The sequence below is a fragment of the Tachypleus tridentatus genome, chromosome 10 (genome assembly GCF_004210375.1).
Source record: "Tachypleus tridentatus isolate NWPU-2018 chromosome 10, ASM421037v1, whole genome shotgun sequence".
Classification (NCBI taxonomy): Eukaryota; Metazoa; Arthropoda; class Merostomata; order Xiphosura; family Limulidae; genus Tachypleus; species Tachypleus tridentatus.
In genome coordinates, this window is record NC_134834.1 from 114094280 (window position 1) to 114117760 (window position 23481).

At 31.8% G+C, this 23481-nt stretch overlaps 3 protein-coding genes across 3 annotated transcripts in view; 2 read left to right on the forward strand and 1 right to left on the reverse strand.

Moving 5' to 3' along the window:
* Positions 1-23481, reverse strand: part of LOC143230112 (SCY1-like protein 2) — a 457312-nt gene that overhangs the window by 271081 nt on the left and 162750 nt on the right. The window lies entirely within an intron of this gene.
* The window catches only part of LOC143228453 (SCY1-like protein 2), a 196509-nt gene that overhangs the window by 78213 nt on the left and 94815 nt on the right, over positions 1-23481 (forward strand). The window lies entirely within an intron of this gene.
* The window catches only part of LOC143227907 (SCY1-like protein 2), a 42351-nt gene continuing 24307 nt past the window's right edge, over positions 5438-23481 (forward strand). The window contains exons 1-2 of the mRNA XM_076459265.1: positions 5438-5650; positions 7023-7238. Of these exons, the coding sequence (XP_076315380.1) occupies positions 7074-7238 (165 nt within the window). The 5' untranslated portion in view covers positions 5438-5650; positions 7023-7073. The remainder of the gene's footprint in view (positions 5651-7022; positions 7239-23481) is intronic.

Consider the following 23481-nt stretch of genomic DNA (forward strand, 5'->3'; position numbering starts at 1 on the left):
ATGGACCTATGAAATTTTAATTTTTAGTTACATGCAATAAAACACTTTCAGGCAGTGTTCGTTGTTCCTGGTCACTGAAACAAATAACGGAAGCTGCTGTGTCGAAATGATTTAATTACTTAAATAAAAACAATTTCAGCCACAAAACTGCTCATTTTTCACATTTGTGTTTCATTTTACTTTCACATATGTAGTAACAATTCCGGAATGAACCTAGAACGAGAAGTCCCTCGCTGAAACAGCTGTAATTATACGGATTTACAATGGTAAAATCAAGGGTTCGATTTCCTTCGGTGGACACAACAGATAGCCCGACGTAGCTTTGCTATAAGAAAAACACACGTTAATACGAGAAAACAGAATCCATATCACGTCACATCCGGGGTCTTATTAGTACTTTTATACGATCCTCAAAACATAGATTATGAAGATATTTAACAATATTACATATTACTTGATAACGCAGGACAACTGGAATAATGATTTGACAAAAAAATTCATTTATGTCTAGCAGACTTGGTAAGTGACAAGTAGTCGCTTGGTTAAGGTGAAACTTCGCCAAATCTAACACGTGTCGATACAACATCTACCTCATTTAGCTATCCAAGCGTTTAGCGAGTCACTTGCGAATGCACTGGTCAGCTGTATGTCGAAGGAGAGCCACAGGCTCACGGAAAGACATGATGATCATTTTAAACCCACATCATAATTAACTTTTCATACTGTCATTACATTACATTTTCTAGACTAGATGGACCACTCATTAGTTTAGGTACTTTCAGATGATCAGGTTGATTCACTTTATATAATATAATTACGCTATGTTCTGATGGTTTGGTCGGCCATATATTACGTTAAATACTGTTGTTTCTTTACGTTCGGGAGGTTATGTCAAGAATACATTACTTTAGATACTGTCATTACGCTACGATCGGGAGGTTATGTCAAGAATACATTACTTTAGATACTGTCATTACGCTACGTTCCGGAGGTTATGTCAAGAATACATTACTTTAGATACTGTCATTACGCTACGTTCCGGAGGTTATGTCAAGAATACATTACTTTAGATACCGTCATTACGCTACGTTCCGGAGGTTATGTCAAGAATACATTACTTTAGATACTGTCATTACGCTACGTTCCGGAGGTTATGTCAGGAATACATTACTTTAGATACTGTCATTACGCTACGTTCCGGAGGTTATGTTAAGAATACATTACTTTAGATACTGTCATTACGCTACGATCGGGAGGTTATGTCAAGAATACATTACTTTAGATACTGTCATTACGCTACGTTCCGGAGGTTATGTCAAGAATACATTACTTTAAATACTGTCATTACGCTATGTTCCGGAGGTTATGTCAAGAATACATTACTTTAGATACTGTCATTACGCTACGTTCCGGAGGTTATGTCAAGAATACATTACTTTAGATACTGTCATTACGCTACGTTCCGGAGGTTATGTTAAGAATACATTACTTTAGATAGTGTCATTACGCTACGTTCCGGAGGTTATGTCAAGAATACATTACTTTAGATACTGTCATTACACTACGTTCCGGAGGTTATGTCAAGAATACATTACTTTAAATACTGTCATTACGCTACGTTCCGGAGGTTATGTCAAGAATACATTACTTTAGATACTGTCATTACGCTACGTTCCGGAGGTTATGTCAAGAATACATTACTTTAGATACTGTCATTACGCTACGTTCCGGAGGTTATGTCAAGAATACATTACTTTAGATACTGTCATTACGCTATGTTCCGGAGGTTATGTGAAGAATACGTTACTTTAGATACTGTCATTACGCTACGATTGGGAGTTTATGTCAAGAATAAATTACTTTAGATACTGTCATTACACTGCGATCGGTAGGTTATGTCAAGAATACATTACTTTAGATACTGTCATTATGCTACATTCCGGAGGTTATGTCAAGAATACATTACTTTAGATACTGTCATTACACTACGATCGGTAGGTTATGCCAAGAATACGTTACTTTAGATACTGTCATTACTCTACGATCGGTAGGTTATGTCAAGAATACATTACTTTAGATACTGTCATTACACTACGTTCCGGAGGTTATGTCAAGAATACATTACTTTAGATACTGTCATTACACTACGTTCCGGAGGTTATGTCAAGAATACATTACTTTAGATACTGTCATTACGCTATGTTCCGGAGGTTATGTCAAGAATACATTACTTTAGATACTGTCATTACACTACGATCGGTAGGTTATGTCAAGAATACATTACTTTAGATACTGTCATTAAACTACGATCGGTAGGTTATGTCAAGAATACATTACTTTAGATACTGTCATTATGCTACATTCCGGAGGTTATGTCAAGAATACATTACTTTAGATACTGTCATTACACTACGATCGGTAGGTTATGTCAAGAATACATTACTTTAGATACTGTCATTACACTACGATCGGTAGGTTATGTCAAGAATACGTTACTTTAGATACTGTCATTACTCTACGATCGGTAGGTTATGTCAAGAATACATTACTTTAGATACTGTCATTACACTACGATCGGTAGGTTATGTCAAGAATACATTACTTTAGATACTGTCATTACACTACGATCGGTAGGTTATGTCAAGAATACATTACTTTAGATACTGTCATTACTCTACGATCGGTAGGTTATGTCAAGAATACATTACTTTAGATACTGTCATTATGCTACATTCCGGAGGTTATGTCAAGAATACATTACTTTAGATACTGTCATTACACTACGATCGGTAGGTTATGTCAAGAATACGTTACTTTAGATACTGTCATTACTCTACGATCGGTAGGTTATGTCAAGAATACATTACTTTAGATACTGTCATTACACTACGATCGGTAGGTTATGTCAAGAATACATTACTTTAGATACTGTCATTAAACTACGATCGGTAGGTTATGTCAAGAATACATTACTTTAGATACTGTCATTATGCTACATTCCGGAGGTTATGTCAAGAATACATTACTTTAGATACTGTCATTACACTACGATCGGTAGGTTATGTCAAGAATACGTTACTTTAGATACTGTCATTACTCTACGATCGGTAGGTTATGTCAAGAATACATTACTTTAGATACTGTCATTACACTACGATCGGTAGGTTATGTCAAGAATACATTACTTTAGATACTGTCATTACTCTACGATCGGTAGGTTATGTCAAGAATACATTACTTTAGATACTGTCATTACACTACGATCGGTAGGTTATGTCAAGAATACATTACTTTAGATACTGTCATTACTCTACGATCGGTAGGTTATGTCAAGAATACATTACTTTAGATACTGTCATTATGCTACATTCCGGAGGTTATGTCAAGAATAAATAACTTTAGATACTGTCATTACACTACGATCGGTAGGTTATGTCAAGAATACGTTACTTTAGATACTGTCATTACACTACGATCGGTAGGTTATGTCAAAAAATACGTTACTTTAGATATTGTCATTACACTACGATCGGGAGGTTATGTCAAGAATACGTTACTTTAGATACTGTTATTACACTACGACGGGAGGTTATGTCAAGAATACATTACTTTAGATATTGTCATTACGCTACGATCGGGAGGTTATGTCAAGAATACATTACTTTGGATACTGTTATTACACTACGATCAGGTGGAATTTATTTAAGTATTTATTGGTGTAATGATAACTTGAACTGTTGAATTACAGTTAATCAGATACAACTTGATTCTGTTACTGTTAAGTCACCTGTCTTATTACTGGTATTATTATATTACATCTGTTACTGTTAAGTCACCTGTCTCATTACTGGTATCATTATATTACATCTGTTACTGTTAAGTCACCTGTCTTATTACTGGTATCATTATATTACATCTGTTACTGTTAAGTCACCTGTCTCATTACTGGTATCATTATATTACATCTGTTACTGTTAAGTCACCTGTCTTATTACTGGTATCATTATATTACATCTGTTACTGTTAAGTCACCTGTCTTATTACTGGTATTATTATATTACAGCTGTTACTGTTAAGTCACCTGTCTTATTACTGGTATTATTATATTACATCTGTTACTGTTAAGTCACCTGTCTCATTACTGGTATCATTTATTACATCTGCTACTGTTAAGTCACCTGTCTCATTACTGGTATCATTTATTACATCTGTTACTGTTAAGTCACCTGTCTCATTACTGGTATTATTATTATATTACATCTGTTACTGTTAAGTCACGTGTCTCATTACTGGTATTATTATTATATTACATATGTTACTGTTAAGTCACCTGTCTTATTACTGGTATTATTATTATATTACATCTGTTACTGTTAAGTCATCTGTCTTATTACTGGTGTTATTATTATATTACATATGTTACTGTTAAGTCACCTGTCTTATTACTGGTATTATGGTATTATTATATTACATATGTTACTGTTAAGTCACCTGTCTCATTACTGGTATTATTATATTACATATGTTACTGTTAAGTCACCTGTCTCATTACTGGTATTATTATATTACATCTGTTACTGTTAAGTCACCTGTCTTATTACTGGTATTATTATTATATTACACCTTACACAAGTTTCTGAAACATATTATAATACATTTATTTAAAATTATTCTTTTTTCAATCTAATCATTTTATTTTGTTATAAACTCTATACTTATAAATATTTCCTCTAAACCTAAATTTCTAATATTCGAAAACTTTTAATTAATTCTAGCTGTCGGAGCTATATGGCTCCTATAAAAAAGCATTTTATCAGAAAATTCTTGTAAGTAAACAAACACTTCCAAACAATGTAGGAACTTCACAGAGTGACTGGTTTTATGTCAGTTCCAACTACATTGCTTTATTAAAATCTGAACTTGTATTTACTTTAACTGGAGGTTGAAATTATTTAGCCTAATTTGACCCTTATTGAGATACGTAAGTGTAAGGCCGAATACAGAGTTCGAATAAAACATTTATTCAAATGATACGTGAATATTCCAAATAAAACATATTTATATACTTTTGCAGGCTGTGGTGGCAGAACCACGTAGGTCAACAACTTTATTAACAATATAACAGCTGCAAAATAGTACAAAAACATTTATATAAAAAAGGAATTGGGTTATTTCGTGCTGTGTTACTTTTGATCTGAAACTAAGAATGCTGTAGTTCATGATGGTGTGTGCGTATTTTTTGAGAAGATAATGTTACTTAGGTCAGATTTAGGCTAACTTAACCTAACAGCAATCTGTCACATTATTATCTTTAATAATAAATCAAAACATTAAACTCTTAATTTGTCATTTTTCTTGTTTAATTTTAAGTATAGAAGTTGTGTAAAATATGTAGTTGTTGAATAAAATAAACCTTCATTTTATCTTACAGAAAGACGTGTCCTGTGGGTTCATCTAGCCTTCGAAAGTGTTGTTCCAGAATCTTTATCTGTCTCCTTAAAAACAACAAAACACATTCTCTGCTGACAGAAGAAATTTAAATTGCAGACTAACTGTTGTGGTGAAGTAAAGTACTAGTCTATTCGCGAGCTATGGACACAATGTTGAAGAGTACACTGACATTACAGAACAAATGTTCATGACATTTTAGGTATTATCAAATGTTTAACGACCTGTTTTGTGTTATTTGTATGATTGCAGTACAGTTGTTCATAATGTATTTGGTATTATAAGATGGTTGTGGTTGTTTCTGTTATTCCCAGTATGGAAATATGATTTCTGACTTTAAAATTATAACAACACAGTTCAATTACGTATAAAAGCGTGGTTGTTCGTATCATGGTTTGTTCGAGAAAATAAATGGGTTTTAGAAGTTACTTCGCGAAATTAATTCTTACTTAGACTTTAATAGATCTGCTTTTATTTACTGACTCGTGTTCTTCAGTTCTTTCCTATTTCACAAAACTTATCAGTTTTAACTACTGACTCGTGTCCTTCAGTTCTTTCCTATTTTACAAAACTTATCTGTTTTAAATACTGACTCGTGTCCTTCAGTTCTTTCCTATTTTACAAAACTTATCTGTTTTAAATACTGACTCGTGTCCTTTAGTTCTTTCCTATTTCACAAAACTTATCTGTTTTAAATACTGACTCGTGTCCTTCAGTTCTTTCCTATTTTACAAAACTTATCTGTTTTAAATACTGACTCGTGTCCTTCAGTTCTTTCCTATTTTACAAAACTTATCTGTTTTAAATACTGACTCGTGTCCTTTAGTTCTTTCCTATTTCACAAAACTTATCTGTTTTAAATTCTGACTCGTGTCCTTCAGTTCTTTCCTATTATTATTTACAAAACTTATCTGTTTTAAATACTGACTCGTGTCCTTCAGTTCTTTCCTATTTTACAAAACTTATCTGTTTTAAATCCTGACTCGTGTTCTTCAGTTCTTTCCTATTTTACAAAACTTATCTGTTTTAAATACTGACTCGTGTCCTTCAGTTCTTTCCTATTTCACAAAACTTATCTGTTTTAAATTTTTTGAAGTTACTTGCTCCTAATTTTTATAAACCTGTAATACTTAATTTTCTGTAGTTTAAAAACAAATTAAGATTTCGATAATGTTCATCACATAAAATTATTCAATGTTTAATATTAAAAATGGCACCAGGGAAACATTAACTAACTGTAAGTTCTTGTAAAGTCTGGATTCTGTTAGTGCGTATTGAAAGTTATTCATGTTACAAATGCTCTGTTGGAAAGAAGCAGGAAAGTTAATCTGAGTACATGCAGAGTCTGTTGGAAAGTGCAAGTAAAGTTATTAATAGTACAGAAACAGTTGCTGTTTACGGAGATGACATAGTGCGATAACAACACCTCATTATAAATAGTTCAGATTATAAAAACTGAAAGTTTCGCTCTAACTGTTCACTGTAATAACATAACCTGTAGAAAGAAGGTAGTCCGTTTCATTTCTGCCAGTTTTTAAGAGTGGGTCTGTGCTACCTGTAGGCTCTATTCTCAGGTTTGATCTGCTATTTTGGTCAGATCGAATTCTGTTACTGCATCAGACACCATGCCTCGTGAGGTCATCATGTTCTCCAAGACGAAGCCTTCAGCCTCTGCTCTCACGGATGCCAATTCTATTACTCAGTATTATGACCTGGGTCAACAAGTAGGCAGTGCTGGACCCGAGCTGGCCTGGAAAATTTATGAAGCCGTGCGCAAGTCGGACAAAAAGGTAAGTAATTTTGATATACTTTTCAAAATCTGTGATTAAGCTAAATTTAAGCGTAAATCACTTGTGTAATAAAACTCACCCACAAATATAAAGTAATCAATTCTTTATCATTATTCATCGTATAATAACTTATGAAGTGACAAAACATTAGTTTGAACTGTACATTTTCTCGATATATTTCTGGGTTAAGAAACTGGAACCAGAAAATCGGTCGCCGTTGACAGACAGTAGATTTATTTAATTACGAACCATATCTATTTATACATTCTAGAACTGGCCTCGACAAATCCTGGGTGCCAGGTTGTCATGACGACTAAACATTTCATCGTGGCGCCTAGTATTTTCTGGCATTATATTCGTGCGTAAGGATGAACTAGACAGAATGTGTGAGTGGGCGTATGTACTTTCTTATAACAAAGCCATTTCGGGCTATCTGCTGTGTCTGTCGAAGGGAATCCAACGTTTGGTTCTAGCATTGTAAACCCCAATACTTCCACCGGAGAACATGCTAAACAGCTCAAATCCAAACTGTTCTGGACTCTCGGAAGTGAGGAACTATTTGCGTGTTCTTTGACTCCTAAGACAAACTCTGTTTCGAGAACTTTAATGGTGGATTCTTCGTGTTTTTTTCAGGAATGAAACACTGCGGTTTCACAAGACGTTACTAATTTCGTGACATGTTCTTCTTCATTGGATGAATTCAATCAGTCGATGTTCATGTTTAGAGTGATACGGAACCAAAGGCAGTTACCTCAGACAATGCTATCAAGTGATTGTTGGTATCATGTGATTGTTAGTATGCACTCGTTTCTGTGAAAGTAAATAAATGTACGTAGTATTTATTTCCCGGTACAAACAGTAGAGAATTTATGTTAGGTACACCGGGCTACTGAAATTTTGGGTTGGATTCTCGAACTGAAAATATTTGTCGATATCTGCCTTAGAACGTTGGTACAATCACTTTGTTGAAACCAAGAGAACGAAATTAGCTTATGTTAATACTAATTTTTAGTCTGACGTCAGGACTCCTCAGTTCATTGAAACTTGCTGTTAAATTAACATGTTGAACCTTACATGAAACGTTATCATGTTACATTTTCGAGCGTGATGAAAGATTTTACATTATATGATATGTCGTCGAATCACTCACACGTTATAGAATATTTGACGTCACATGAAAGCTACGACTCATTCATACAACACGGTGTATTTCTCTTTATATAAAAATCAAGACACGATAACGTATTTGACCTTACATCTAGTGTCATTACGTCTTTTACGCATTATAACACATCTAACCCTACACAAGATGTCATCACGTCTTTTATGCATTATAACACATCTAACCCTACACAAGATGTCATCACGTCTTTTATGCATTATAACACATCTAACCCTACACAAGATGTCATCACATTTACCACGCGAGATAACACATTTGATCTTATAGAGAAGTCGTGCCCATATTCAGAGTGGTTTTGCAAAGTTTATTCATACATAAAAGAAAACAAACGGACGGAGATCTGAATAACTAACATTCTGAATAGAAGTTGATAAAACGTTTAATAAAATGTACAGCACAAAAGAGCGAGTCTATGTTAATCAGATAAATAGATAGATGAAGAACGACCATATTCAGGTACAAAAACTGAATAACCTGGAGAAATGTGAAGTGGTTTGAATTGTAAGTAAATACATTTGACAGATAAAGAAATTAAATACGCGGGGAAAAATTTATTAAGCAAGGTTGAATGTTCTTATGACATTGTGGATTTTTGAACACTATTTGGTTTTACCATTATTATCTTCAGAAATTAGAATTTAATACAAAAACTAGATTTAGTAAGATTGTGGACTCAAACAATAAGTGTAAGTTTTTAATTTAAAATTCAGTAGTGTAACGTGTAGAATAATGTAAGATTAGGCTTAGTATGCGTAACGGTTATTTGGGCTTAATTATAATTAAACTTGCAGTGAAATTGTAAGATAAATTAAATTCATTATTTTATAAATGCAGCGTAAACACTAGTTAATTGTCAAACTTAGGCTTAAAAGTGTTACCAATAGGCTACTGGTATTTAATCAGAGTATCGAGTGTTTATTTTAATTCTGCAACGGCTAAGACTAAATTTGAATTAAGTGTTCCAAGTTTGTTAGGTGCGATAGGTGTAATGAACGAGTTTTATTTAATAACTCTGGACTATTTAACACTTTAAGGAAGCCAATAGTGATAATATATATGTATAATTTGTAGGTTGGAAAAAAAACTTGAAGGCTATTCTAACTAATGTTGAGGAAATGAATAAATAAAAGTATAAACTGAAGGAAATGATAGTAGGACTTCAAAAGGAACTCAGATGTAAAGGACGTATTAGTTAAGATTAACATTGACATTCAGAAAGTTACAAACGGTAGTTTAGGATAAAAAATAGTAAACTTTATTATAAAGATCCTAGTCTATTGAACGACAGATCTCAACCCTAGGGTTATGTAGATGGTAAAACTGTTGGAGGGAGGGAAAGTAAAGGGAATATAGGAGGACATACATTATGAATTTAAATATGTTATAGTTATAGGTTGTTCCTTCACACAGCATATGGATAGAATTGTCAGTGGAGAAACGAGTTAGATTGTGATACTTTGGCAAAGATGGAGGACATAACACACAGAGAAAGACATATAATGAAGAGGACTAGTAACAATGAAGTTTTTATTGTGCACATAGGGCCTAACAATATAGTGAAGAGTAAGTCTGATGAGCTAATTAATAGGTACAAGGGGTTGATAGAAGCATTGGAAGATGTGTGTTTTTCTTATAACAAAAGCACATTGGGTTATCTGCTCACCCCACCGAGAGGAATCGAACCCCTGATTTTAGCGTTGTATTGGGTTGAGGAATAATTTGTGAGCGTTTTTTCAAGTTAAAAAAATATATTCATAAATGAAACGCTTTCACAAAATATTTCATGTCATTTGGTAGATAATTTTTTGCTCTAATAGATGGTGTGTTTGATTTTCATATGTCTTTAATTTTTGCTTTCATTTTCAGCTCATTAAATGGAATGTCAAGTGGACAAAATCGAGCATTTTCGACACCATCTGCTTTTCGCATTTAATTTCTTGCAATTTCGTTTAAAACAATGCATACTATATACCTAGGTATTACATGAAATAAAGTATCATAATAAATGTTTTGGGTGTAATGTGTTCATGCATTGAAGTATTGTATAGTCTTGCATGTAATGCTTCAATGAAATTATTTAAAAACGCTCACGAATTATTCCTCAACCTAATAAATCCGGAGACATACCGCTGTACTAGCGGGGGGTACATTTGAAGATAAAGGCCATAAATTAATTGTTTTAGGGAAATAAACCAGGAAAAAAAAATATTATGCTGTTAGTTTGAATGTTAAATAGATACGTTCAACAGATAAACTAACTTGGTAAATAGGGAAACAAAATTTTAAATAAGTAGTTTGAACGTTAAGTTAAAACATTCAACAAGCAAAGAAACTGATGAAACTTTGTCAAATGGACAGCAATTGCCTGTTATGGAGACACAAGCGTAGAGGTCTACCAAAGAAAGTATAGAAACCAAACAAACTGGGAAACAAAATGCTAAGTTGTTAATTTGAATGCTAAGTAAATACAGTTAACAGATAAACAAACTAAGTAAATACAGTTAACAGATAAAAAACTAGGTAAATACAGTTAACAGATAAACAAACTGGGTAAATACAGTTAACAGATAAACAAACTAAGTAAATACAGTTAACAGATAAACAAACTAAGTGAATACAGTTAAATAGTTTGGTCTTTGAATAAAAGGAGTTGGTCAACAACTTCCAACGTCAACTCTTGAGCAACTCTATTCGAGTAATGTAGTTTGACTGTCACTCATATAACACACTCAAGGCCCTAAGGTGTTTTTTGTTTCTTTATATTTTCTGTCAACTGAAGCAGGTGATCTATGATTCGTGAACCGTGACAGAAGACATAAACAAACAAACAAAACAAAACACTACACTAGTTTGACAGTCAAACTACGCTATTTGAAGTATTTGAGTTAAACAAATTTACCGGAATAAACTTCTGTCAGATATTCCCGCCAAAAGTAAAATTCGCCCCCTTAAAAGCGTATGTTTCTATGCCAATGAGGTGATTCCTCTGGAAACAATTGTCTCCGATCTGTCGTATATTGTTGAGCCCTAGGGAGAAGTGAACGAGATATGTTAGACACACGCACGTAGTGCCGCAGTAGTTTAGTTTAAAAAATAAAATATCGATTGGCATTTCAATAAACACTAATGGTATCGTTGGTGATTTTCCAAACTTTTCTTTCGCTGCACGTGCCTCGGGCAAGTGTTTCTCGACAACACAACAATAAATCACTAAATGTAACCTTACGTATGTGATTGATAATAGAAAATGTCGTATATCTTCAGACAAAGTTGTTGCCCAGCCAGATGGGTTATTTATTTCTGTGACATGTTTCACAAACTTGACATCTAAACAGCCCGAAGAGACTGACATTAAATCCAGTACATTGAGATTCATCCTTTTGTTTCTCTCTTCTTTTCCTTTGATCTCTTTCTGTTTGCTTTTTCTTAATTTAATCTCGTCTCAGTCTTTCCTGATTTAGTACATGTAATTTATTAACTTATCTAAAGACAACTTTATCTGTGTATTTGTATCTCATGTTATTACATTATTTCGTTCTGTTTATTTGTATTTCAATCAGTCTATCTGCCTATTTTCTCTGTTATCTTTGTCGATGTGTTATATTCGAAGCCTTTTTTATGTATATCTAGTTAGCTGCGCACTTCTAGTTAATTCATAATAATCAACAGCAGTTTCTTTATTTGTTTTACTATAATGTAGGTTATAGAATGTCTATAACAGTTCACAAACAAGCTTGAAAATTCTACATAAATACTTTATGATATTCACCTATTGTGTGCTTCTTCAACAATCAAAGAACACTAACAAAATACATAAATTTACAGACTGTCAGAAGTAGTTCCTGTTTCTACTTCAGCTTTATCTCAGGTTTAGGGTTAAGTATATCACAAAGTGGAATAACAAAATACATAAATTTACAGACTGTCAGAAGTAGTTCCTGTTTCTACTTTAGCTTTATCTCAGATTTAGGGTTAAGTATATCACAAAGTGGAGTAATAAAATAAAGTCTTTCTGTTTTAGTTCGTTATATTTTTGGTTAAATAGTTTACAAAAGACAAGGAAATGTATTTGGCACCTTCATTATTAACCAACCGGAAAATCAGTTGCTCACCATACGATTATATGTTTTTTTAATTATTTCAGAACTAAAGAGTTGTTTCTGGTTTTAGTCAAATACACCATTATAAGTTCATAAAACTGGAATAACCATCTAGAGAAATACAGACTGTTGAATGATTTACAATAATGGATTAGGAAGTAGAACGTTGTCTTTCACCGTCAGACAGGTTCAGGGAACATATTGTTACTCAGCATTCCGTGAGCACTCTTGTGAGAAATATTTGGTTAGTTTGTAAGTTTAGATGAATTTCACACAAAGCTACAAGAGAGTTATCTGAACTAGTCGTTCACAAATAGGAAGAGATAGGCTAGAGGGAAATCAGCTAGTTAATATAATCGATTGTCAACTAGTGGGTTATTCTTTAATATGAAATGAATAGTGGGACTGAGCGACAAATTACAACGACTGAAGAGACTAGTGTGTTTGGGGACTGGATTTAAACCGTCGACCCATAATATGCTAGTCCAAACCACCAGGTCTTACTAGTGGTGGATTCAAACCGTCGACCCATAATTTGCTAGTCCAAACCACCAGGTCTTACTAGTGGTGGATTTAAACCGTCGACCCATAATTTGCTAGTCCAAACCACCAGGTCTTACGAGAGGTGGATTTAAGCCGTCGACCCATAATTTGCTAGTCCAAACCACCAGGTCTTACTAGAGGTGGATTTAGACTGTGCTAATGTGGGCTACATTAAGGTCTTGATTGGCTCCTATCGTCTGGTGTTTCTTTCCTTAATGAAACCTACTGATACAGCTATCTTTTGGCAGTTTTATTTGTATCAGAAGGACATGTGTGTTATACGAATGTATGGAGGAATGGCGCTGATGGTTGATCAGCATGTTCCTACCATCTCTTTACCACTTGATACACTGTTTAAGCCATTCGTATTTCCTTGTGTCATAGCATCATTGTTTTCTCTCTTAACCTGGTGTCCTGGTCTCCTATATTCATACCTTGATGATCTTCTTGAACAGTTGTCGCCTTCCCTTTTAATTCTGGGGGACTTTAATGGACACAGTCCTTTCTGGGGAGATGCTGCTATTAATGGGAGGGGTCGTTCATATTGTGCATGTTTTCGGATCACAACCTTTTTCTCTTCAATACTGGTTCTTATACTTATTTCTATACACCTAGTCAGTCTGTTGCCACCATTTATTTACTAATCTGCTCCACTTAACTTTTCTCTGACTTTCCTTAAAGGGTTGAAATACTGCAGTGATGCAGTCTGTTAAAAGAATATACTAGAATTCTTGTAATTGTGCAAGATTTTAACACAAGATAAATTTTAAATCATATAATAATACAAACTATTGTAACTATGATACCAGTTAACAGAATATATATTAAAATAAACAACAAACTCAGATAATGAAAATAACTGGTGTTACAATGTGTCCTCTTAACAGAGCATATAATTAAACTAACCACAATATATCATAATGATAACAGAAGTTGTAAATATGTAGTCTTTAAATACAAGATGTAATATAATTAAAAACAATACAAAATAATGATTCAAAGTTTGTAACTATGCAACCTGTTGATACAAAACATAATTAAATTCACAACAATAAGAACGTAATAGAATTATTGTAATTATGCTGTATTTGAAAAGAAGATATATTTAAATTGAAAATAATATAATACAACTATACTTACTATTTAAGCATAAAGCTTCTTAACAAAAGGCATAATTCAGTGAAAATCCATCAATTTTAAGCTATTACCTAAACTATTCTAATTATGGACCTTTTTGAGGAAGATATAACTCAGTTATGTACAAAATAAGATAATAATAAAGACTATTGTATCTGTATAAATTCTTAAAGGAATGTATAACTATATTAAAATCAATGTAAGATAATGATGTAAACCCCGTGATGACGAGAAAACCCACTTGTAGAGATAAACATGTGTGTAAAAATGATTACTCTACATAAAGCTTTCCACAACAGCCGTTTTATATAATGACGTAAACTGTTGTAACTGTTTAAATTATTAACACAAAGCATATAATTAAGATAACAAAAATATAACAGTATGTTGAGAAAGTGTTGTAACTTTGAAGCCTGTTAACAGAAGATATAATTAAATTAAAAACAATATAAGATAATCATAGGAACTGTTGAAACTACTCAGCCTGTTAAAGAGACATGCTTCATTTAATAATGTTATAAAATAGTAAGGCAAAGTGTTTTAACTATATGACTAGTTAACAGAAGATATAGCTCAATTAACAATAATATAAGATGGTACAAAGTGTTTAACAATCAGTGATGTCGAGAACACCCACTTGTAGAGAAATATTTATGTGAAAACGGCTCGTTTGGGTTGAGAAGAGCGAACAACGTTTCGACCTTCTTCGGTCATCGTCAGGTTCACAAAGAAAGAAAGAGGTAACTGACCGGAAGCTGACCACATGTTTGAAAGGAGTTGTGTAACTGAGTGTCGGAATGTAGAGGCCGATGTTAGATGTTTGAATATATAATTTTATATTATTTATTTTATTATTTTTAATATGGGTATAAAGGTGTTCCTTTGTTTTGGTTTATTTTTGGTTTAAGTTGTTATATAAGTAAGGCTTCTTTAATTTTTCGTTTGTTTATGTTTGTTTCTTTATTTAGTATTTGAGTGTTTTCTATGATTATGTTGTGTTTATTTGACTTACCTCTTTCTTTCTTTGTGAACCTGACGATGACCGAAGAAGGTCGAAACGTTGTTCGCTCTTCTATGTAAAATATTTTCTCAACCCAAACGAGCCGTTTTTTGCATATATAAAGTGTTTAACAATTCTGTTAATAACAATATATCATAATGATAGAAATTATTGTAACTATGTAACCTATAAACAAAAGTTATATAATTGAATTCACAATGAGAAAACATAATGACACAAACTGTTGTAACAACACAACCTACTAACAGAATATATAATTAAATTAACAATAATATAAGATAATAATACAAACTATTATTAGTAGTATTCAGTCTGTTAACACAAAAGGTATAATTAAATTTAAAAAAAATATAAGATTATGGTAAAAAAGCGTTTTAACTATGAAGTCTGTTAACAGAAGATATAACTAAATTAACAATATCAGATAATAAAATACAAACTATTGCAACTATACAGCTTGCTAACAGAAAATACAATGAAATTAACAGGAATATAAGTTAATGATACAAACTATTTTAACTATGCAATGTGTTAACAGAAGTTATTAGTTAAGTTAAAAATAATGATACGAACTGTTGTTACAATTTAGTCAGTTAACAGAACATAGTATTAAATTAACAATAAGATATAACAATGATACAAAAGGTTGTGACTGTTAACGCAAAATATATTATTAAGTTAACAACAATATCAGATAATAAAATACAAACTATTGCAACTATGAAGCCTTTAAGCCGGAGACATAGTTATATAAACAACAATATATAATAATGATAAAAATTGTTGTAATTGTAGAGTATCTTAACAGAAGATATACATATAGTCAAATTTTAAAACGATACTAGATAATGATGCCAACTTCTGTAACTATGCAGCCTTTTAATAGAACACATAATTAAATTAACAACAATATAATAAAATAATACAAACTATTGTAACTATTGTTACAACAGAATAGAAAAAATGATACAAACTTGTAAATATGGAGTCTATTTACAAAGAATATAACTAAATTAAAATCAATATAAGATAATTATGGAAATCTCTCTTACTGTAAAGCCTATTGAAGGGAAACATAATTAATTTAAGAACAATATAAGATAATTATTTACACTACTCTGTAATTATGCAACTTTTATTACACATTATAATTAAATTAGAAGCAATGTAAGATAATGATGCAAACTATTATACATATGATATTTTTAAAGCAAATGCAATTAGATTAACAACAATATAATATATTTGTAAAAACTGTTATAACTACTAAACCTCTTAACAGAAGTTATAATGAAATAAACAACAATACAAGAAAATAATATCAACTGTTATATTCATGCAACTTTTAAAAAAAAAACTTTTAAAATCAAATTCAACAGTATACAATAATAATACAAACATTGGGATTATGCAGACTTTTGACCGAAACATATCTAGATAAACGACAATATATATAGATAATGCTACAAACTATTGTGACTATTCAACTTGTTAACAAAAGATATTGTTGAATTTAAAACAAAATAAAATAATGATACATGCTATTGTAAGTATACATCTGCCTCCTGTTATCAAAAGATACAATTAGTGTAGCAATAATGTAAGATAATCATATAAACTGTTGTAACCATACAACCTGTTAATCCCATCAGTAGCACAACGATATATCTGCGGACTTATACTATTAGAAACCGGGTTTCAATACTCATGGTGGGCAGAGCATAGATAGCCCTTTGTGTAGCTTTGTGCGGAATAACAACAAAACAACAGCAGTCTCATAACAGAATATATAATTAAATTAACAACAATATAAGGTACTAATACAAACTGTTGTAACTATGCAGCCTGTTAATAGAAGATATAATTAAATTAGCATCAATATAAGGTAGTAATACAAACTGTTGTATTGATGAAGCCAGTTAAAAGATATATAATTAAATTAAAAAGAATGTAAAATAATGATACAAACTGTTCTATCGATGTAGCTTGTTAATAGAAGATATAATTAAATCAACATCAATATGAAGCAGTGGGTGATACAAACTGTTGTATCGATGTAGCCTGTTAATAAAAAATATAATTAATTTAACATCAATATAAGGCAGTGATAAAAACTGTTGTAACTGTGTACCTACTTATCCTTCTATGAGTTATCAGTGTTATTTTGTAAGGCAGTAACGTGTGTTATTTTTCTTTTATGTACATCAATGAATCGAACCGTTCAATTCTGGTCGTACATTGGTGACCAATATTCAGTAAAACGATTCTGATAACAACAAAAATGTACTTAAGGATTATTGTAACCTTTCCATTAACCCTGTCTGATAGTTTTAACGTTAAGAAGAACGGGTTTCGATACCCGTCGTGGGCATAGCGCAGATAACACATTGGATTTAACAAGAAACTCACAAACAAATACATTGTAATACTGATATAAAGTTGCTTGTTTTGAGCAAAGCCACATTAGATTATCTGTTTTGTCCACTGGAAGGAATCGAGCCCTGTACTTTAGCGTTGTATGTTTGTAAGACATTGTTGTTCTACTGGAGAACATTCATACCATAGGATTTAAACATCTGCTTGCTGAACCAAACTGCGCTAATAAGATGTTAATACTTAAACGTAATTATTAAGTGTTAACGCATGAAACTGTAAAAAAAAAACACAAGAAAAAACATATATCAAAAGAGGTAAGAAAAAGTATTTATAACTAGTTGGAGTAACCGTCAGTTGGACAGGTGAAATGAAAACACCTGTGTAACAAAGGATAATAATCAGTACTTCTTTGTTTCCTTCTTAAGACAATGACAGTGTAACAAAAATAAAGTGTCATGATCAATAAAGTGTCATTCACCCTCCACACAGCATTCTCCAAGGATTTTGCTGTTTAAGCATTCACGAAACTTTCAACTGAGGCTTAAACCTCATGTGGTAATCATGTTGGTGGCAGCATTATGTTATGCGGAAGGTTCTCAGGATTGAGGGGATGATAAGTGGTGGCAGCATTATGTTATGGGGAAGGTTCTCAAGATTGAGGGAATGATAAGTGGTGGCAGCATTATGTTATGGGGAAGGTTCTCAGGATTGAGGGGATGATAAGTGGTGGCAGCATTATGTTATGGGGAAGGTTCTCAGGATTGAGGGGATGATAAGTGGTGGCAGCATTATGTTATGGGGAAGGTTCTCAGGATTGAGGGAATGATAAGTGGTGGCAGCATTATGTTATGGGGAAGGTTCTCAAGATTGAGGGAATGATAAGTGGTGGCAGCATTATGTTATGGGGAAGGTTCTCAGGATTGAGGAACGATAAGTGGTGGCAGCATTATGTTATGGGGAAGGTTCTCAGGATTGAGGGAATGATAAGTGGTGGCAGCATTATGTTATGGGGAAGGTTCTCAAGATTGAGGAATGATAAGTGGTAGCAGCATTATGTTATGGGGAAGGTTCTCAGGATTGAGGGATGATAAGTGGTGGCAGCATTATGTTATGCGGAAGGTTCTCAGGATTGAGGGATGATAAGTGGTAGCAAGCATTATGTCATGGGGAAGGTTCTCAGGACTGAGGGATGATAAGTGGTGGCAGCATTATGTTATGGGGAAGGTTCTCAGGATTGAGGGATGATAAGTGGTAGCAAGCATTATGTTATGGGGAAGGTTCTCAGGATTGAGGAACGATAAGTGGTGGCAGCATTATGTTATGGGGAAGGTTCTCAAGATTGAGGAACGATAAGTGGTAGCAGCATTATGTTATGGGGAAGGTTCTCAGATTGAGGGATGATAAGTGGTAGCATTATGTTATGCGAAGGTTCTCAGACTGAGGGATGATAAGTGGTAGCAGCATGTTATGGGGAAGGTTCTCAGGATTGAGGGATGATAAGTGGTAGCAGCATTATGTTATGGGGAAGGTTCTCAGGACTGAGGGATGATAAGTGGTGGCAGCATTATGTTATGGGGAAGGTTCTCAGGATTGAGGAATGATAAGTGGCAGCATATATGTTATGGGGAAGGTTCTCAGGATTGAGGGAATGATAAGTGGTGGCAGCATTATGTTATGGGGAAGGTTCTCAGGATTGAGGGGATGATAAGTGGTGGCAGCATTATGTTATGGGGAAGGTTCTCAAGATTGAGGGGATGATAAGTCGTGGCAGCATTATGTTATGGGGAAGGTTCTCAAGATTGAGGGGATGATAAGTGGTGCCAAATACACAAAAATCCTAGAGGAAAACCAGCTTGGATCAGTTAATAATGTAAAAATATGTCGGAAATTCACATCTCGACAAGCACGAGGTTAAAGAGGATTTCCTGGAGTGGTCTAGTCAAAATTCTTAAATGAAGCTAATAAAAAAATTATGGTGAGATTTATGGATTGAGTCCAGTAATGATCTCCAACGAACTTGTCAGAATTGGAGCAATTTTGTCAGGTAAAATAGGAAACAATTATACCATCCATTGTGCAGACTCCAAAAAACCTCACAGCAGTATTTACTGCCACCCAGTACTGATTTAGGGTACTAAATACTGCAATCAACAAATTCCAATATGTATATTTTCTTTGCAGGTTTCGCTGACTTTCCACATTCTTCAGGCATAACAATTGTTAGTTCAATCATTAAAGTTTTGGAAAGAAACAAGTCTATTAAAAACATTGTTTGCATTATTCGTATTTCATCGAAATGTGACGTTATTGGTAGGAGCGAATATTATTGAAAGAAACTGTACATATATAAATGTAATAAAAAGTGATTTACAAAATTAGATATGAAATTATATGGTGGTCTAATCCCCTCCATCATCTTCCTCATGTCATCCTGTATCGCCTTCCTCATGTCATCCTGTATCACCTTCCTCATGTCATCCTGTATCATCTTCCTCATGTCATCCTGTATTATCTTCCTCATGTCATCCTGTATCATCTTCCTCATGTCATCCTGTATCATCTTCCTCATGTCATCCTGTGTCATCTTCCTCATGTCATCCTGTATCACTGTGCCAAGTTTGGTGCTCATTGATCAAGAAACGTATAAGGAAAAGATACACAGACGTATTGACGTTTATTTATGTGGAATAGATATTGCCGTTTCTTTATGTAGATCAGATACACAGACGTATTGATGTTCATTTATAAGAAATAAATAGATCGACATATTGACGTTTATTTATATGAAACAGGAACACACATTTATTGATTTTATTTGTATGAAACAGGAACACACATTTATTGACGTTTATTTATATAAAGCAGATACACACAGATATTGACGTTTATTTACCTTTACATATTTTTTACAACGTCTTCCGTTCTGTACTAACTCACGAACAACGGAACGAAGGTTAGTTATTTATTAGTGAAAATATACATGTGGTTTTATAGCTTTCACTGCCTCAAAATGTCCCTCGTTGGTAATACAACGATAGGACTTTTCAGTTATCGCAAAATATACATGTGGTTTTACAACTTTCACTCCCTCAACATGTCCCTCGGTGGTAATACAACGATAAGACTTTTCAGTTATCACTACAAATATTGTTTCCTCACCAGCAGCAGCCAACCTTAATAACAAACATATTGACTTCAACATAAGCCTAACATAATGGAAAACGTCTGAAGTAATGGGTGAAAAACCTTTGTATCCTGGATCTTCGTGTGTGTGTACGAGAGACTGTGATATTTAAGAGATGTTATACATATATATATAGCGTCAAAGTAAAGAATTCAATAACTTTTTTTATAATCTTTCACGTGAGACTCGCACAAGCAAGAAGTTATAGCCCGCGGACGAAGAACATGTGAACATCCTGGAATAGGCTATTCGTTTAAATAAAAGCTTTTAATTTCTCAAGGCTTTATCTAGAATTGTGAAGGCCCAATTTTGAAAACGTTATGAGGTTTCAATATCAGAACAAGTATTCATGTATCTAAAAATCACATAATAAATTATAAATACTAGGATAAAACTGTCATATGTGTTTAAAACAAGGAGTAATTGTAGCCACATTTTATAAACATTAAAATACAATATTCATAATTATATCAATTTACTGGTAATAGCCACATTTTATAAACATTACAATATAATATTCATAATTATATCAATTTACTGGTAATAGCCACATTTTATAAACATTACAATATAATATTCATTATTATATCAATTTACTGGTAATAGCCACATTTTATAAACATTACAATATAATATACATAATTATATCAATTTACTGGTAATAGCCACATTTTATAAACATTAAAATACAATATTCATAATTATATCAATTTACTGGTAATAGCCACATTTTATAAACATTACAATATAATATTCATAATTATATCAATTTACTGGTAATAGCCACATTTTATAAACATTACAATATAATATACATAATTATATCAACTTACTGGTAATAGCCACATTTTATAAACATTAAAATACAATATTCATAATTATATCAACTTACTGGTAATAACCACATTTTATAAACATTACAAATAATATACATAATTATATCAATTTACTGGTAATAGCCACATTTTATAAACATTAAAATACAATATTCATAATTATATCAACTTACTGGTAATAACCACATTTTATAAACATTACAATATAATATACATAATTATATCAATTTACTGGTAATAGCCACATTTTATAAACATTACAATATAATATACATAATTATATCAATTTACTGGTAATAGCCACATTTTATAAACATTACAATATAATATACATAATTATATCAATTTACTGGTAATAGCCACATTTTATAAACATTAGAATATAATATTCATAATTATATCAATTTACTGGTAATAGCCACATTTTATAAACATTACAATATAATATACATAATTATATCAACTTACTGGTAATAGCCACATTTTATAAACATTAAAATACAATATTCATAATTATATCAACTTACTGGTAATAACCACATTTTATAAACATTACAAATAATATACATAATTATATCAATTTACTGGTAATAGCCACATTTTATAAACATTACAAATAATATACATAATTATATCAATTTACTGGTAATAGCCACATTTTATAAACATTAGAATATAATATTCATAATTATATCAATTTACTGGTAATAACCACATTTTATAAACCTTACAATATAAGAAACATAATTATATCAATTTACTGGTAATAGCCACATTTTATAAACATTACAATATAATATACATAATTATATCAATTTACTGGTAATAGCCACATTTTATAAACATTAGAATATAATATTCATAATTATATCAATTTACTGGCAATAACCACATTTTATAAACATTACAAATAATATACATAATTATATCAATTTACTGGTAATAGCTACATTTTATAAACATTACAATATAATATACATAATTATATCAATTTACTGGTAATAGCCACATTTTATAAACATTACAATATAATATACATAATTATATCAATTTACTGGTAATAGCCACATTTTATAAACATTAGAATATAATATTCATAATTATATCAATTTACTGGTAATAACCACATTTTATAAACATTACAATATAATATTCATTATTATATCAATTTACTGGTAATAGACACATTTTATAAACATTACAAATAATATACATAATTATATCAATTTACTGGTAATAGCTACATTTTATAAACATTACAAATAATATACATAATTATATCAATTTACTGGTAATAGCCACATTTTATAAACATTACAATATAATATACATAATTATATCAATTTACTGGTAATAGCCACATTTTATAAACATTACAATATAATATACATAATTATATCAATTTACTGGTAATAGCCACATTTTATAAACATTAGAATATAATATTCATAATTATATCAATTTACTGGTAATAGCCACATTTTATAAACATTAGAATATAATATTCATTATTATATCAATTTACTGGTAATAGACACATTTTATAAACATTACAATATAATATTCATAATTATATCAATTTACTGGTAATAGCCACATTTTATAAACATTAGAATATAATATTCATTATTATATCAATTTACTGGTAATAGACACATTTTATAAACATTACAATATAATATACATAATTATATCAATTTACTGGTAATAGCCACATTTTATAAACATTACAAATAATATTCATAATTATATCAATTTACTGGTAATAGCCACATTTTATAAACATTACAATATAATATACATAATTATATCAATTTACTGGTAATAGCCACATTTTATAAACATTAGAATATAATATTCATA